The 17,871-nt window shown below is 40.1% G+C and overlaps 1 protein-coding gene across 2 annotated transcripts in view; it reads right to left on the bottom strand.

Moving 5' to 3' along the window:
- Positions 1-16,178, bottom strand: part of SAV1 (salvador family WW domain containing protein 1) — a 35,741-nt gene extending 19,563 nt beyond the window's left edge. For both annotated transcript variants that reach the window (XM_032179204.2, XM_058429932.1), the window contains exons 1-2: positions 15,731-16,178; positions 13,016-13,459 (exon numbers count right to left, since the gene is read on the bottom strand). In XM_032179204.2, the coding sequence (XP_032035095.1) occupies positions 13,016-13,459; positions 15,731-15,824 (538 nt within the window). In that variant the 5' untranslated portion in view covers positions 15,825-16,178. The remainder of the gene's footprint in view (positions 1-13,015; positions 13,460-15,730) is intronic.
- Positions 16,179-17,871: the final 1,693 nt, after the last annotated feature.

Below are 17,871 nucleotides of genomic sequence, written 5' to 3'. Positions count from 1 at the left end.
AACTCATAATGAATTTCTAGTTCCAGAAAGCAACAAAACATATTTCCTAGATATGTCCGTTGAAAAGGTCTACAAGCATTAATCCACCAAATAGCAATGAGTACAAGCATGCAATCCCTGAATACTACTTCCCCATTGAAAGGAACCAGGGATCCTTAGATAAATGGTCGAGTACAGGACTGAGGCAGAAAATGCACAATATGAGCCTGGAACATCTAGTCACATTAGAAAGCAGAGAGAAATAAAAAGGAACCAACACTGAAGGGGCTCCTGCCACCAAAGCAGCAGTAATTTAAACATCAAAAGGAATTACCACACCAATAATTAAAACGTAAGTCTTAAAAATCTTAAAATCTACCAGTTCATCTTGGAGAAATGGCTTCTGGGTCAGGGAAAATACATGATAATATGGAACATGAGAAAAACATCAGACTTTTGAAATTGAAAAAAAAGGCCGGGCACAGTGGCTCGTGCCTATAATCCCAACACTTTGGGAGGCCAAGGCGGGTGTATCACCTGAGGTCAAGAGTTCAAGACCAGCCTGGCCAACATGGCGAAACTCCATCTCTACTAAATATACAAAAATTAGCCAGGCATGGTGGCACGTGGCGGTGATCCCAGCTATTCAGGAGGCTGAGGCAGGAGAACTGCTTGAACCTGGGAGGTGGAGGTTGCAATGAGCCAAGATTACACCACTGCACTCCAACCTGGGTGACAGAGGGAGACGTCAAAAAAAAAAAAAAAAATTGAAAAAAAAAAAAAAATGAATTGAAATTGAGGTACAATCTACAAAACATTTTGTACTCCTAAAAACTGTCAAGGTCATAAAAAACAAAAGACTGAGAAACTAGCATAGATTAAAGAAGACTAAAAACATACAACAATGAAATGCAATGCAGTACACTCTGGAATGAATCCTAGAACAGAAAATGAACATTAATAAAAAAATGATAAAATCCAAATAAAGCTTGGCGTTAAAGATCCATGAGTTCATGGTTACTTCTGTAGGTGGCTAGGGTATCAATTCATTATTCTGAAATAGCAAACAAAGGAAAAGATCTAGCATTTAACTCTGCTTTCCTATATGAACAGCAACCAAATAATTGATAAAGTCCTTAATTATAATATTCTAACTAATAAAGAAGAAATGACAGAATTCAAGTATCAAAATTTGCAACACTTAGACATACTTTGGAGATATTTCAGGTTTGGTTCCAGATTACTGCAATAAAGTGAATATTGCAATAAAGTGAGTTATGTGAATTTTTTCGTTTCCCAGTTAATATAAAAGTTACCTTTACGGCCGGGCACGGTGGCTCACACCTGTAATCCCAGCACTTTGGGAGGCCGAGGCAGGTGGATCATGAGGTCAAGAGATGGAGACCATCCTGGCCAACATGGTGAAACCCTGTCTCTACTAAAAATACAAAAATTAGCTGGGCCTGGTGGCACATACTCGTAGTCCCAGCTACTCGGGAGGCTGAGGCAGCAGAATCGCTTGAACCTGGGAAGTGGGGGTGGCAGTGAGCTGAGATCGCATCACTGCACTCCAACCTGGCAAGAGAGTGAGACTCCATCTCAAAAAAAAAAAAAGTTATATTTTACAATATACTGTAGTCTATTAAGTGTGCAATAGCATTGTATCTTTAAAAAAAAGTACAGGTCTTAATAAAAAAAATTTTATTGCTAAAAAAATGCTAATGATTATCTGAGCCTTCAGTGAGTTCACAGCATCTTTTTGCTAGTGGAGGGTCCCGTTTCCATATTGATGGCTGCTGACTGATTAGGCTGGTGGTGTTTGAAGGCTGGGGTAGCTGTGGCAATTTCTTAAAGACAACAATGAAGTCTGCTCCATCAATGGACTTTTCCTTTCATGAAAGATTTTTCTGTAGCATGTGATGCTGTTTGACAGCATTTTACCCACAGTAGCATTTCTTTCAAATTGGCGTCAATCCTCTCAAATTCCACTACTGTATCAACTAAATTTATTTAATATCCTAAATCATTAGTCATTTCAACAATATTTACAGCTTCTTCACCAAGAGTATATTCTATCTCAAGAAACCACTTTCTTTGCTCATCCATAAAAAGCAACTCATCTGTTCAAATTTTATCATGAGACCAGCAGCAATGTAGTCACATCAGGCTCCACTTCTTATTTTAGCTTAGTTTGCACACAAGTGCAATTCCTTGTGATGCCCCAAAACAATTACAATAGTAACATCAGCAATCACTGACCACAGATCACCATAACAGGCAGAAATGAAAAAAGTTTGAAATATTGCAAGAATTACCAAGATGTGACAGAGACATGAAATGAGCACGTGCTGTTGGACTGCCACAAACCTTCAATTTGTAAAAAACACAGTATCTGCAAAACACAATAGAGCAAAGCACAATAAAATGAGGTATGCCTGTAATAGTGCTAGCCAATGATCATTAATGGCTGCCAAAAACCAATAATAGATTAAAGGCTTATGGAGAACTTCATGATGGATGAATTAAGCTGACATCTGTATCCATGGCTGCATCTTAATTTAACATCACAGACAAATCAGTCATTATATGTCACTGGAACCTATGCGATAGTAAGTACACAACATTATGAAGTATTCTGGCAAAAAGGATGCAAGAACAAAACAGACTAAAGATCACCCTTGTTTGGTATCCTTTCAAAAGAAAGCTAACATATAATTTTTGAAAAGATGGTGGCAATAAAAGAACAAAACAAGCCTTTTGGTGAAACTGACCTTAGGCTTCTATTAAACTGCAATTGAAAGTTTAATATGTATAGTTTAAGCAACTTCAGTACTTAAAGAGAAAATATTTTAAACAGAAAAGAAGCCAATGTATGAAACACATGTACACAGCAAATGACTTTAATATCACATCGTAGAAACACAAAATTACTTTACACTCTAGTATGTCCATTATGTTAAAACGCTTTACAGCCAAAACCAAGCATAGCAATGTAACAATTTTTTCTAATGTATACTTAATTCAGTGTATTTATATTGAGTTACTTATAAAAGCCATAATATTTTGGATAACAGGGCTTCCCTCAGGAAATATATAATAGAAATAAATTTCTAAATACTGCATTATTAAAAACAAAAGCTAGCTTTTTCTTTTTTGAGACGGAGTCTAGCCTCATCCCCCAGGCTAAAGTGCAGTGGTGCAATCTCAGCTCACTGTAACCTCCACCTCCCAGGTTCAAGCAATTCTCCTGCCTCAGCCTCCCGAGTAGGTGAGATTACAGGAGCCTGCCACCATGCCTGGCTACTTTTTGTATTTTTAGTAGAGATGGGGTTTCACCGTGTTGGTCAGGCTGGTCTCTAACTCCTGACCTTAGTTGATCCGTCTGTCTTGGCCTCCCAAAGTGCTAGGATTACAGGCATGAGCCACTGTACCCGGCCTAAAAACAAAAGCCTTTATAGTAATTAAAAACAATACAAGGGCCGGGTGCAGTGGCTCATGCCTGTGATCTCAGCACTGGGAGGCCAAGGTGGGTGGATCACCTGAGGTCGGGAGTTCGAGACCAGCCTGACCAACATGGAGAAATCCCGTCTCTACTAAAAATACAAAATTAGCCAGGCATGGTGGCACATGCCTATAATTCCAGCTACTCGGGAGGCTGAGGCAGAATAATCACTTGAACCCAGGAGGCAGAGGTTGTGGTGAGCCAAGATCGTGCCATTGCACTCCAGCCTGGGCAACAAAAGTGAAACTCCGTCTCAAAAAAAACAAAAACAAAAACTATACAGGTTTAGAGGGTATTAAAAGTTTGTGGCAATTTCATCTATTAAGAAAACCCATATTTTCATATATGTACTGAACTTGCCTAAATCTAGAACCACATGTACTTTTACATTTAAATAACACTAGGTACCAAAAGCCATATCTGACTATAAATTTGCAATTCATATTTAGAGGAAGCACAAAGACCCCTCTGTAAAAACTCTCATTTTTAAAGACTGACAATTTGATAAAGGAGCCATGAAGTACCCAAAAAGTTGCAAAAAGGCGCATCAGCTTTACCAACTCTATTAAAAAACCCCAATGCACTCTAAAGCCATGATTCCTAAACTTTTTTAGAGATATCTATTAATAATTTCAAAACATACCCCAACTGTACTTTTTTTTTTTTGAGATGGAGTCTCGCTCTGTCGCCCAGGCTGGAGTGCAGTGGCGCGATCTCTGCTCACTGCAAGCTCCGCCTCCCGGGTTCATGCTTTTCTCCTGCCTCAGCCTCCTGAGTAGCTGGGACTACAGGCACTCGCCACCACGGCCGGCTAATTTTTTGTATTTTTAGTAGAGACGGGGTTTCACCATGTTAGCCAGGATAGTCTCGATCTCCTGACCTCGTGATCCGCCCATCTCGGCCTCCCAAAGTGCTGGGATTACAGGTGTGAGTCACCGCACCCAGCCCCAGCTGTACTTTCTGAAAGCACAATGTGTGATATATTTTTTCAAATTATTATTTGGGATAATTTTATAAAATCTACTGAGATAAATGTACAGTACAAAATAATGCAAACCACTAATCTAAAGCATAAAGCATTACCAGTAATAAAACAGATCCAGAAGATTAAAAAATAAAAAATAAAAATAAAAAAGCTATGTCATGCTCTAACACATCATTCCTCCAGTATGAGTTCAGCCAAAAAGCTCAAACTTCAATAACTAACATCCCAAGTATGTGGGAAAAGCACAGAACACAAAACACTTTTTTTTTTTTTTTTTTTTTTGAGACAGAGTCTCGCTCTGTCGCCCATGCTGGAGTGCAGGGGCGCAATCTTGGCTCACTGCACCCTCCACTCCGTGGGTTCCCGGGTTCAAGTGATTCTCCTGCCTCAGCCTCCTGAGTAGCTGGGATTACAGGCACACGCCACCATGCCCAGCTAATTTTTGTATTTTTAGTAGAGACGGTGTTTCACCATGTTGGTCAGGCTGGTCTCGAACTCCTGACCTTGTGATCTGCCCGCTTCGGCCTCCCAAAGTGCTGGGAAACACTCTTACAAAGGACATGTGCAAACAGTTATGGATGTGTATTCTATCCCCAGCCCTTTCCATATTACTTCATAGCCAAAACTGGTCTAGGAGGTAGTACTATTACCACCAATTTACAGATGAGAAAACAGGTTCAAGTGAATTATTTTACCAGTGGTCACACAAGTGGTATAAGGTCAAATGACAAACCGGTTAGTAACCATGTAATCTCAACAACAAAAGATCAATTTTTATATATTCTTTAAAGAAAAATTGACTACCACTAGTAAAAGAAAAAGCAAACCACCAATTTTGAACCAAAGCAGTGGGAAAAAATGATAACTTCAGTTTTTGAGTGACAAGAACAAAACTGGCTTTCTATAATTTCAAAGAGTCCTTGAAAGTAATAAACTGGATTCATAATTAATCCTCAAAACAGCTTCTATTTGCAGGAATTAACTGCACAAACACCTTCTATTAATACAAAGTAAAACATTCATACACTAAACATGACTTAGTCGAAGACACAGATAAAGTATTATTTTCTCTCTCAACTATCAGTAGATGTGCCAAAAAACTTAATCTCATACAACCAGGCAGATATTTATGAGATCTACCATTATGAATAAAACTCAAATAGGCCGGTTTCCAAATTTTGTAGTGGTTACAGAGAATAAAATGGATCTAGAGCTCTAATACAGTTCCACAGGGTCCCTGGTAATGGATACTACACATTATCAGCGTGTGTTATAATCAAGATGTTGATAAAGAGATCTAAGTATTAAACCCAACCAAATGCTTTCTCTCTTCCTCTGCAATATAAATACAGAAAAGGTGGTGTCTCTAAAGATTATCAACCCCTCCTCAAAAGATTCTGGTTACACAAATATTTACACATTACCCAAGTAATTGCAAATCCAGTATTTCTTGATGAAGCCCACACTTTTCAGTTTGATTTTTGTATCCTGATTTCTTTAGTCATCTTTAAACATTTAAAAATGTTTTCAAGACAGAACTAAAATTTAAGTGCAAAACAAAGGAATTCAATCTGCCTTTAGTATTCCAACTAAAGACTTCCTGTTAACAGCAGGATTCCTCCCTTTGGCACATACAGTAAGTGCTTGACTGGTATGTGGCCAAGAACATTAAAGGTCAAATTTTCTAATCTGAAAGTTCTACAGCTAAACGTAGAACTTTCTAGGCTGTAAAACTTTCTGAGATTATACAACTTGTTTTTGTGCTTCTACTAAGTACAATAAGCTGAATTTAATCCTTGACATGAGTGTTTCCTGAAAATCTAGTAACTAATTGACAGGAATTACTATTGCCACTGTCATTACAAAACAAATTTTCCAACCTTTTTATGCTTATGACAATCAAAATTGAATGTTTCTGAAAATAAATCTATTGCACATCCCTATCCTATCCTCCTACAAACCTTCTCCTTTCTATTCATTCAAATTCCTTGAACCTTATTCAGCATAAATCCTAAAAATATGTTTTAAGTCTTCTCAAGGTGAATTCAAGAAATTTTCAGCTACTGTCTCATATTCAGATTTTTCCCTTCCGGAAAAGGCAGTTATTAGGCTTTTCTGTTTGGCATGTAATTGGTTATTAATCTTTCCCTGCAACTTAAGAGGTTCCTTCAAAAAAAGTACTATTTTTTTCTACAAGGTAAAACATTAAATCTATATTGCCCTGATAAAAATTAATCTTATCAAATGAAGTCTCTCAAGCAGTGTATCAACTGCTGTAAAGAATTTTTTTTTTTTGGTTGGGAGAGATACCTTATTACCAGAGAGATCCTTCAACTACCTGCAACTTTTTTTTTTTTTTTTTTTTTTTGAGACGGAGTCTCCGCTCTGTCGCCCAGGCTGGAGTGCAGTGGCGCAATCTCGGCTCACTGCAAGCTCCGCCTCCCGGGTTCACGCCATTCTCCTGCCTCAGCCTCTCCGAGTAGCTGGGACTACAGGCGCCCGCCACCACGCCCGGCTAATTTTTTTGTATTTTTAGTAGAGACGGGGTTTCACCGTGGTCTCGATCTCCTGACCTCGTGATCCGCCCGCCTCGGCCTCCCAAAGTGCTGGGATTACAAGCGTGAGCCACCGCGCCCGGCCTTGCAACTTTCTTTAAACGTAATGCAATCTGATATAAAAGAGCCTGGGATGAGATTTCGAATGCAGAAGTCTACTGTCTCATTAAAACAAGGTCTTGGCTCTTCCATGAAATCAAATCTTATTTCGGTGTTATGTGTGTTCCAATAAAACTATTTTATTGCAGGAGGCAAGTCTATCTGGCCTATGGGTGTAGCTCGCTGACTCCTGCTGAAACCTCTCTCATAAAATTAAAAACACCCTCAAGATTAAAATTACGGTAAGGGCCTAAATTTTGATAAAATATTTTCCTTCTCTCTTTTTCCACCTCCATGTATGATTGCTTGCAAAGTCATTTCAACAAATGGCAGTCACTACTAATTATCTTCCTGTGGTAGCCCCTGGGCAGGCTGCCCATAAGATTAACGAACTTGTTTCTTTTGAAGAACAATAATCCAGACTGGGTGCTGTGGCACATGCCTGTAATCCCAGCACTTTGGGAGGCCAAGGCAGGCAGGTTGCTTGAGCTTGGGAGTTTGACCAGCCTGGGCAACACTGTGAAATTCAGTCTCTACTAAAAATACAAAAAATTAGCCAGGTGTGGTGGTGCATGCCTGTAGTCCCAGCTACTCAGGAGGCTGAGGTGGGAGGATCACTTGAGCCCGAGTGGTCGAGGCTGCAGTGAGCTGTGATCATGCTACTGCACTACAGCCTGGGTAACAGAGCAAGATTATGTCTCAAAAAAGAAAAGAGAAGAACAAGAAAACAATGATCCTAGATCACACAGACCCCCTTGATAGTTTCCAGAAGTTGGACTGGCCAAACAGGCCAGGCCACTTTGATCACTGGTGATCTCACCTCTTGCAAACTTTTCTGCTAAGCTATAGGTTTAAACAGTAACCTGCCATTTTTTCCCAGCTTTCTTTCCATAGTAACTGGCAGTCACACACACTACTGTAAAACCTAAGGCTGGTCTTCGAGATATTTTTCAGACTTTGCTTACAAGTGGACCAACTGACACCAAATGGACCAGTGTTCCATGAACTCAACCAAGGAACTGACTTGGTCTTGTGACTCCCCAATTTCCCTGTGACTGATTCAGCACATGAAGACAGCATTGACAACCTTATGATCTCATCCCAGTCCAATCACCAGCACCCATCCCCTAGCCCCCTGCCTGCCTGCCAAATCATCTTTAAAAATCTTAGCTTCTGAAGTCTTGCGGTGATGACTCTGAGAAACATTTCCCATCCTCCTTACTCAGCTGCCTTGCAATAATTAAACTTTCTTCTTTACAGTATCTGCTGTCTCAGTGTTCTGCTCTATTTGGATAGCAGACAAGAGCCCAGTCAGGTGGTAACACTGTTTTATAGCATTTTTTTGGATACATAACATTTGCACATGTTTATGGGGTACATGTGATATTTCGACACACGTACAGAGGGTATTTAGGGTATCCATCACCTTGAGTATTTATCATTTCTATGTGTTGGGAACATTTCAAGTCCTCTCTTTTAGCTATTTCAAAATGTTAACTGTAGTCACCCTACTCTGCTATCAAACCTTAGAACTTATTCCATCTAACTGTATGTCTGGACCCATTAACCTACCTCTCTTTACCTCCCCTCCCATCCTTCCCAACCTCTGCTATCATTCTACTTTCTATCTCCATGAAATCAATGTGTTTTGCTCCCACATGTGAGTAAGAACATGAGACACTTGTCTTTCTGTGCCTGATTTCCCTTAACATAATGACCTCCAGTTCCATTCAAGTTGCTGCAAATGACATGATAAACATAGGAGTGCAGGTATTTCTTTGATACACTGATTTCTTTTCCTTTAGATAGATACCCAGTAGTGGAACTGCTGGATCATATGGTAGATCTGTTTTCGGTTTTCTGAGAAATTTCCAAACTGTCTTTCATAGTGCCTGTCCTAATTATTGTAACATTCCCACCAACAGTCTGTAACAGTTGCCTTTTCTTCACACTCTCACCAGTAGTATATTTTTTTGTCTTTTTAACAATAGCCATTCTGACTGGGGTAAGACACCTCACTGTGGTTTTCACTTATATTTCCTTGATGATTAGTGATATTGCACATTTTTTCACATACCTTTTGGCCATTTGTATGTCTTCTTTTGAGAAACGTCTGTTCACGTCCTTTGCCCACTTTTTAATGGGGTTGTTTTTCTTACTGTTGGCTTCCTTGTATATTCTGGATATTAGTCCCTTGCTGGATCAATCTTTTGCAAACACTTTCTCCTATTCAATATGTTGTCTCTTCATTCTGTTGTTTCCTTTACTGTGCAGAGGTCTTTTGGTTTAATATAGTCCCATATGTCCATTTCTGTTTTTGTTGCCTGTGCTTTTGAGGTCTTAGCCATAAAATCTTTGTTAGATCGATGTCCTAAGGTGTTTCCCCTACATTTTCTTCTAGTAGTTTTATAATTTCAGGTCTTCAGTCTTTAATCCATCTCAAGTTGAATTTGCATATGGCAAGACAAGGGTCAGATTTCATTCTTCTGCATGTGGATATCCAATTTTCCCAGCATCATTTATAGAAGAAAGTGTCCTTTTCCCAATGTACGTTCTTGGTGCTTTTGTAAAAAATCAGTTGGCTGCAAATATGTGGATTTATTTCTGCATTATCTATTTTGTTCCATTGGTCTATGTGTGTCTTTCTATACCAATACCATGTTATTGTGGTTACTATAGCCTTATATTTCAAAGACAGGTAGTGTGATGCTTCTAGCTTTGTTCCGTTTGCTCAGGATTACTTTGGGTATTTGGGCTCCTTGTTGGTTCTGTGGAAATTTTAGGATTGTTTTCTTTTATTTCTGTGAAAAATGACTGGTATTTTAATAGGGATTGCATTGTAGCCGCAGATTACTTTGGGCAATATGGTCATTTTAATGATGTTAATTCTTCTGACCCACGAGCATGGGATGTCTTTCCATTTGTTTTTGTGCTCTTCAATTTCTTTCATCAGTGTTTTTATTATTTATTTATTTTTTCGAGACGGAGTCTCACTCTGTCGCCCAGGCTGGAGTGCAGCGGCGTGATCTCAGCTCACTGCAAGCTCTGCCTCCCGGGTTCATGCCATTCTCCTGCCTCAGCCTCCCGAGTAGCTGGGACTACAGGCGCCCGCCACCACGCCCGGCTAATTTTTTGTATTTTTAGTGGAGAGAGGGTTTCACCATGTTAGCCAGGATGGCCTCAATCTCCTGACCTCGTGATCCACCCACCTTGGCCTCCCAAAGTGCTGGGATTACAGGCGTGAGCCACCGTGCCCAGCCTGAAATCTTATTTTTTTAATGACATACCTGAATCTGAAAATGTATGCAATTAACTTGTACTTTATTTTGAAGTTGTGACTGGAAAGTTGTTTTAAAGTCTGTCTTTAAACTTATAAAAATTATGTCAAACTGCTCCTAAGAGAGGATCAGTAGAGATTTAGTTCTTATAGTATTTCCTCAATTATATTTTGCAAATTAGATTTTCAAAAACAAGAGCTTAACTTGTTATTAATTCTTCATATTTACATACTTAAACCTCAGGCAGAAAAGTATTACAAGCTATCAGTGACGTCTGCAATATAGGTGGGAAAGATGAACGCAAAGAATAACACATATTCTATATTAACAGTAAACACAACTATTTGTTCTCCCTCAGCTACCAAAAACTGTCTTAAGCCTCCAGATTTAAAACCACTGGGTTCATTCCCTCATTCAGCCATTTATTTTTGTGAGCATCTCTTAGGCAGTCATGTGCTGTGCTAATCCTATCTGACTCTTCCCTCTCCTTTGTCCTTCAAACCCCATTAGTGGCCAAGTCCCATTAATCTGGGCATGTCCCACTTCTCCTCTTTCCAAATTTCTGAAGTACAGGTCAAGTCCTCATTAACCACTGAATATGGAACAAATGGAAGATTATGCAGTCATTAAAACCACTCATAAAAAGTATACAACATGAAGAAAATCATTCAAGTAAAAAGAACAGAAAACTGTACAAAATATTATATAATCACATCCATGTAAAAAAAGAATTTGGCATGGAAAAAGATGAAGAAAGTAACATACTAAGAGGATCTCTGGTGGACAGGTACTTTGCCTTTACGTCTCTGCATTTTGCAAATTTCCTGTAATAAGCAGTTATTATTCTAGAAAAAATATAAATGAACAAATTATTCCTGAGGTTCAGAACTGCGTATCAGAAATAACCAAAATAAACACTCACGCATGCAGCTAATTCTTTAAAAACTAAAAGGTGCTTTTACCCATGCCTCTTACTGCTTTTCCACATGCCTAGAAAACCTCTCCTCTTCAATGTTCCAGTGAGACTCTGATGTCAGTTTCATAAGTTGTTCTTACCAACTATTCCACAGTATTTTTAAAACTTAAGTGATCTGCTTTCTCCTAAACTCTAATTCTCATTTTTCCTTCAAAAGCATCCTAGATTTGCCTTTTCCTATTACCAATGGTACCCACTGGTACCTGCAATCCTCTTTTCTCTAGGAATCTACCCTTAATTCTAGTACAAAACTAATCTTTAAACACTGCTTTCATAAAATCACTCGTCCTTCCGAAATGTGCAAGAGCTTCCACTTGACTCAAATCTAAACCTATTGTTGAACCACAAATCTCCACTCAACCTTACATCTTATTTCTTCAAACCAGGCAGAACTACATTGTTCCTTATATTTAAACCACGCCTACTCTGTTTTCATTGTGCTATTCCCAATTTTCCACGTAAAATGTCCTTCTTCTGGCCCCCGTTAATCTAAAGGCCAAGCTCAAGGCCCACTCCAAGTCCTACCTCTAAGTATTCCAGCCTATACTCATCTCTCTTCTGATTCCCTGTTGCACTTACAGTTAGTATCACAAAGTATAACAATTGTTCTGTGACCACTGTGTATAGATTGGTTTTGTTTCCACAAATAAGGTACTAGACAAATAAGGTACCAGAAAGCAGAGACCAACAGACCCAAGGAAAACGCTAGACACATAAACAGTTAATATTAAATGAATAATTTTTTTCTACAGTCAAAATACTAATGCTCTAAACCATTTTTAAGTCGCCTTATTTGAAGTTATGTGAGCCAAAAAGTAAATCTGTCTCACATTTTATTTTTATCCTGCCAAAATTTAAAGTCTATAACTTGGTAGAAAAAAACAATCGGAAAAGAAAGTTTAATTTTCATCTCACTTCATTTTATCTGGTAAAACCAGGACTTCAGGAATAAAGTAGACCTGTACATTTCTCCAATCTCTTCTGCTCCTTTCAGAAGTATCTCCAACTCAGGAGATATGGAAAGTACCTTCTTTTCTTAAATTATATGGTAATATTTTTCGTCTGTTACAAAAATAATAAAGACATGCTCAACACACAACCATATGACAATAAGTCTTTTCGATCAACTCAGGAAATAATTCTTGAACTACTTTTTGTTCAGAGAAAAAGTGCAGGATCTAGCGAAGTAATGTGGTTGCTCAGGACATCACTGAGCATGCCCAGTTGTTCCTATTCTTCTTTCCTTTCCCAAGTTTGTCAAGTGTCTCTGAGGACTCAGTCAAGTGTCTCTGAAGACTTACCCTTCCCATTATTCTACCAAACCTAAACCTAAATTACGCCCAACTGGAGACATTAAATTCTCTAGGTTTTCAAGGATCACAGCCTTAAGAGTCTAGACAGCCTTGAGACAAGTACCAAGTTTATATAACATGAGTTAATAAAATAAATGGTCACAAGGACTCTTCCATTCAATGCAGATTAACAACTATTTTGCACACAGGCTTAAGCAGGATAAGCAAAGTAGAAAAATATTTCGCTAGTAGTATTTGTTCGTGTCCCAAGAAAATCTAGAAAAGAACATCTTTTTAATTGACATGTCGATAAATATAAACTGCTATATTATTTATAATGTTAAGCTACCTGAAGCATGCCTCCCCTGATTCTGTGGCATTCTTTGGAAGAGATCATGGTTGTATTCATAATATCTGTAGTCTTCATGTGCACGATCTCCAAGTGGCCGCTTTCTCTGACCATCAAAAAAATTGTCTGAATAATAATATCGGGAACCAGAGTCTCCATTTTCAACAGCAAAACTAACTTCCGTTACAAATGACTGAGAAGAACCATACTCTCTAGGGACATCTGCTAGACTTCTGGCAAGATAAGAAGGTGCAGATAATCTGTTGCTTTCTCTTCTCATTATTTCATGAGGTGTTCTTTGAATTGGAGTTCTAAGGAAACTCTGGTTTCTTGAAACTGCTCCATCTCCAGAAGTTGAAAAGGCATTAGGGCTTGAATCTGGAAGACAGATATCAGTTCGTCTTGGAATTGTTGGACCATGCCGGATGAATGAAGGCATAAGATCTATAATAAAACAAAGGATAAAATTACCCTTTCATCAGTAAGTAACAAAAGTTTTCGAAAGTTGTTCATTTATGTCTACCACCCCAAAATCAAAATGTCAGTCAACTTAAGAAAACACAATTTTAAATTTTGGTTTAGGATGGTACTTGGGCATTTTAAATTGAAGAAGATTAATATTTTCCCAATCAAATGAATTTATATAACTTGCATTAATGTGCTATGAGTAAAAGCTCAGCTAGAATGAAATGTATTCTGCATACTACCATACATAATATGATAAGATGCCAATAATCTTATCTATGAATTACACATTAATGAAATGCTCATGAATTAATGTATAAAAATAGGAAACAATCTAACAAATTGATAGTTTCTAGTTAATTAAGCTAGTAGTTTATTTTGTTTTTCTCACTTCATTTTAGAAACTGCCAAAAATCCTTCTTGAAGCAAACACGATTTCAAAAATAAAACAGAACTTCATGCTACTCCCAAATATGTAAAAGTGGATTCCTTTAAAAATTAAAACATTAGTAGCTCTTTCTTCTCTTGGAATTACCTAGCACTAGCACAGTAATCAAATGACAGAAAGCCAAAAATTTATGTAAGAAAATTGAAAATAAAAAGCTCTCATTTCAAAGAAGCACACAAATGTAGAACTGGCTCAAAAAAACCAAGCCTGAAACTATGTAATTATAATTAAAAATAGTAGATAATAGAACAATAGTTTTTAAGATACAGTACTTTTAAACACGAAACTTGAAAGCAGCTTAAGACATTCCTAGTTAGAAAGCAAATACCTTTAAAACAAGAAAAAAACCTGAATATGGAGACCCTCTTATTATTCATCAAGTAAACAATATTGGAGACACTCATATTAATAAGCTTCAGAAACTAACATTGGACAGAAACAAATATCTGAATAAATAAGGCTCAACACCTGATGTAACAACAAAGTAGATCAGAAGTTATTTGCTTAACTGTGACAAACATTAACAAAACTGCACGTTCTGCACATGTACCCCAGAACTTAAAGTATAATAAAAAAAGTATGACAAACATAATTCACGATTTCAAGTAATGTTTGATAAACTTTATTTGTAGCAAACAGCAAGCTATCACTTAAAAACAGCCAAAATCCTAACAGCATGTGTAACTGAAAACCATCTTGTTAAAAGAAAAACAAAAAAAACCTTAAAAATCAAGTTTCGAGTTACTGATGTACTCAACTGACATATATTTTGTTAAAAGTATTGCAACAAGTACTACCATAAATCTGGAAGGCTGACAATGTGGTTATAATGGAAAACCATGCTCTCCCATCTGTGTGATCTTGGGCAAATACTAGAAACCTAGCTTTCCCAATTACAATATGAGGTAATACTTAAGTCACAAGGTTACTACCAGCTTCCAAGAAGGAAACTTACGCAAAGGGCCCGGGGCGCAGTATGAGCACCAAAATACCAGCTCCATGCCTCACAAATGTCCTGAACACACAAGAATTAAAAATTCAAGAGATTCAACTCAAAAATCAAATACTTACATTAAGAAGAAAAGCAGCGGGGGACTGAAGGTGGGGGTTGGGAGTGGGATCTACCCTATTAAAAAAAAACTTATCGGGGGGCGGGTTTCTCTAATACGATAGAAATTATTTTGAGTTGCCTTTTTGGAATCTCACGAATATAGCGAAATACAAAGACTTTTGGCTCTCTGCTCTGATGTGTAAGAGTGATGAGGCTTTGGGTGGCGTCTACAAGAACGACGGTGTGCTTTTCACCTTCTCAAGTCTGCATCCGGCAGCAGGACTAAGGAATTCTGCCCCAGAGTTCACACAACTTGCAGCACAGTCGAGAGACACCCGCAATGTTTGCAAACATGAGGCACATCTCGACGCATCTAGAAGAGTAAAAAGTGTCCCTGTCTAATTACTTTTACTCCTATAGCATAAGGTGATAAGCAATTTAAGTGTTTCCTACTCTCTTTTCCAGTACTCAAAACCAACAACTCTGCCAGGTGGGGCGAGGAAGTCTGTTATTTTTAGGGGGTGCTCTTGGCGGGGTTAGGCGCGGGGGGGGGGGACTAACCCAAGTTTCTTACTCTTATGGGCTTTCAATCAACGAATACCACTTCAGACACAAGAAAATCTCAAAACCAGTATTTCACAGACACCAAGGACGAAGGAGAAGCCCTGGAGACCCGCCGGCGCCCCCGCCCGGGTCCCCGCAGCCCCTGGCCGCCTGGGCCAGGTGTAGGCACGCCCCGCCGGACACTCACTCCGAAGCAGAGGCGACGTCTCCTTCTTCACGTACTTCCCCTGCACCTCGGCCGGCTTGGACACTTCGTTTTTGGTTTTCTTTCGGGACAGCATCCTTCTCGACGAGGCCCGAGGCCGCGCTTAACTGCCTCCCTAGGGCTCCGCGCCGGGCGCCGGCCGTCTCCGCCGCCACCTCCGCCGGCGCCGCCGCCTCCTTCCCTCCCGAGCCGCCGCCTCCGCCGCCGCCTGTCCGGAGCCCGGGGTCGCCCGCAGGGACTGCCGCATGTTCAGGGCGCTAAGCGCGCCGGCCGCCGCTCAGTCGCTGGTCAGTTCCTTCCCGGAAGTCGGCCCGCTCTGCGACGCTGCTAGGGGACGGCGTGAGGAAAGCCCAGCGACGCCGGGCCAGGGCCATGGTCCGCCGCGGGCCGCCGGGTAACCGCTACCACTACCGCCGCCGCCGCCTACATCCCGTAAACTTTCCCCGCGGCCGCTGGGAATTCTGGGAAGCTCGACGCAGCGCGGGCCGCCGCCGCCGCCCCTCCCCCACCGCGGCTCCAGGCGCGGCTCCGGCGGCCGGACTCGGGTGCCGGCGCTTTAGGCTAACGGGCCGGACCCGCCGAGCTCTGGCTGTCCTCACTCATCCTCAGCGAGAAGCAGGTCCTGCCGACTGAGAAGAGAAGATGAAGGATGAAACGTACTGTGTTGAGTGTGGGAGCTCGTCGCATGTGCGTGTCGTGGAGTCCGCTCTCCATGACATTTTTTTTTTTGTTTTTGCACCTTCTCAGGCTCTCTAGCGGAGGCAGTGACTCTCTTCCCCCGAGACGTTGTTCCCCGTTTGAAGGTGTTTTTCCTAGTGTTTCCTAAAAAATGCGGAATGCTAACCATGATCCCCTGGCAAGTGCTACACCAAAGCATTTATTCTGCTGGAGACGTTCATGCTGATTAACTAAAAATAAGTTGATCCTCTACTGAGTATCAGAGAGTGCATTTTCTTTTTCTTTTTTTTTTTTTTTTTTGAGACAGAGTCTCGCTGTCGCCCAGGCTGGAGTGCAGTGGCACGATCTCGGCTCACGGCAGGCTCCGCCCCCCGGGGTTCAAGCCATTCTCCTGCCTCAGCCTCCCGAGTAGCTGGGACTACAGGCGCCCGCCATCTCGCCCGGCTAAGTTTTTTTGTATTTTTAGTAGAGACGGGGTTTCACTGTGTTAGCCAGGATGGTCTCGATCTCCTGACCTTGTGATCCGCCCGCCTCGGCCTCCCAAAGTGCTGGGATTACAGGCGTGAGCCACCGCGCCCGGCCGTGCATTTCCTATAACAGGAAAAAACGGAAGAATGCAAGATGGAATTTCCAGTACATCTTTTTAAGATGGTGTTAGCATATTACAATTATTTTATTGCATCATCACTATCATTGGTATCATTAATAGCCACATATTTCCTCCTGACGTTATGTGTTACGATCTTAGAATTTTGAAGACTTTGACCACTACAAGTCGGGACCGGGAATTTTCTATCTAAAAGAATAGACTCTACTTCCTTCTATATAACTTAGCAAGACTGCCATATGTGCAGGATAACATTTGGAAAATAAGATTGGATTCATCCCCTAGTGACCAAATTAAGGCTTTAATAATGAGGAATGCTTTCCCTGAGATCTAAAACACTTCACAAGAGATCTAAGACATATCACAATTAACAAAAGACATGGAATTTTTTTTACCATGTAAGATTAAGAAGATGGTCAAATTGTGTTTTACCATTAGCAAACAAAGGAGACATTTGATCTAGTGTCTGTCTCCATATGTTCCCTTGGTGCAGATCTCCCACAATTCATTCATTAACCAATAAATACTCATCGCCCACTGTGCTAGGCACTGTGCTAGGTGTTTGTGATATAGCAATAAGCAAAACAGACAAAAATCCCTGCTGTCATGGGAAAGAGAAAAAAATGACGAAAAATAAGCAAAACATACTATGTTAGATAGTGATAAGTGATGAAGTGAAAACAAGAGAGGACTCGCAATTTTAAAGAGGGTAATAGAGGGACCAGAGAAGGCTCATGAGGAGGTGACATTGGAGTTAAGTGACAGAGTGAGGAAATTGGCCATGCAGCTGTCTGGAGGACAGTATTCCAGGCAGAAAGAACAGCAAGTGCAAAGTCGG

Source organism: Hylobates moloch, unplaced genomic scaffold (assembly GCF_009828535.3).
Source record: "Hylobates moloch isolate HMO894 unplaced genomic scaffold, HMol_V3 SCAFFOLD_16, whole genome shotgun sequence".
NCBI lineage: Eukaryota > Metazoa > Chordata > Mammalia > Primates > Hylobatidae > Hylobates > Hylobates moloch.
Note: the sequence above shows the minus strand (reverse complement) of the source record. Positions and strands in the feature narration are given on the sequence as shown.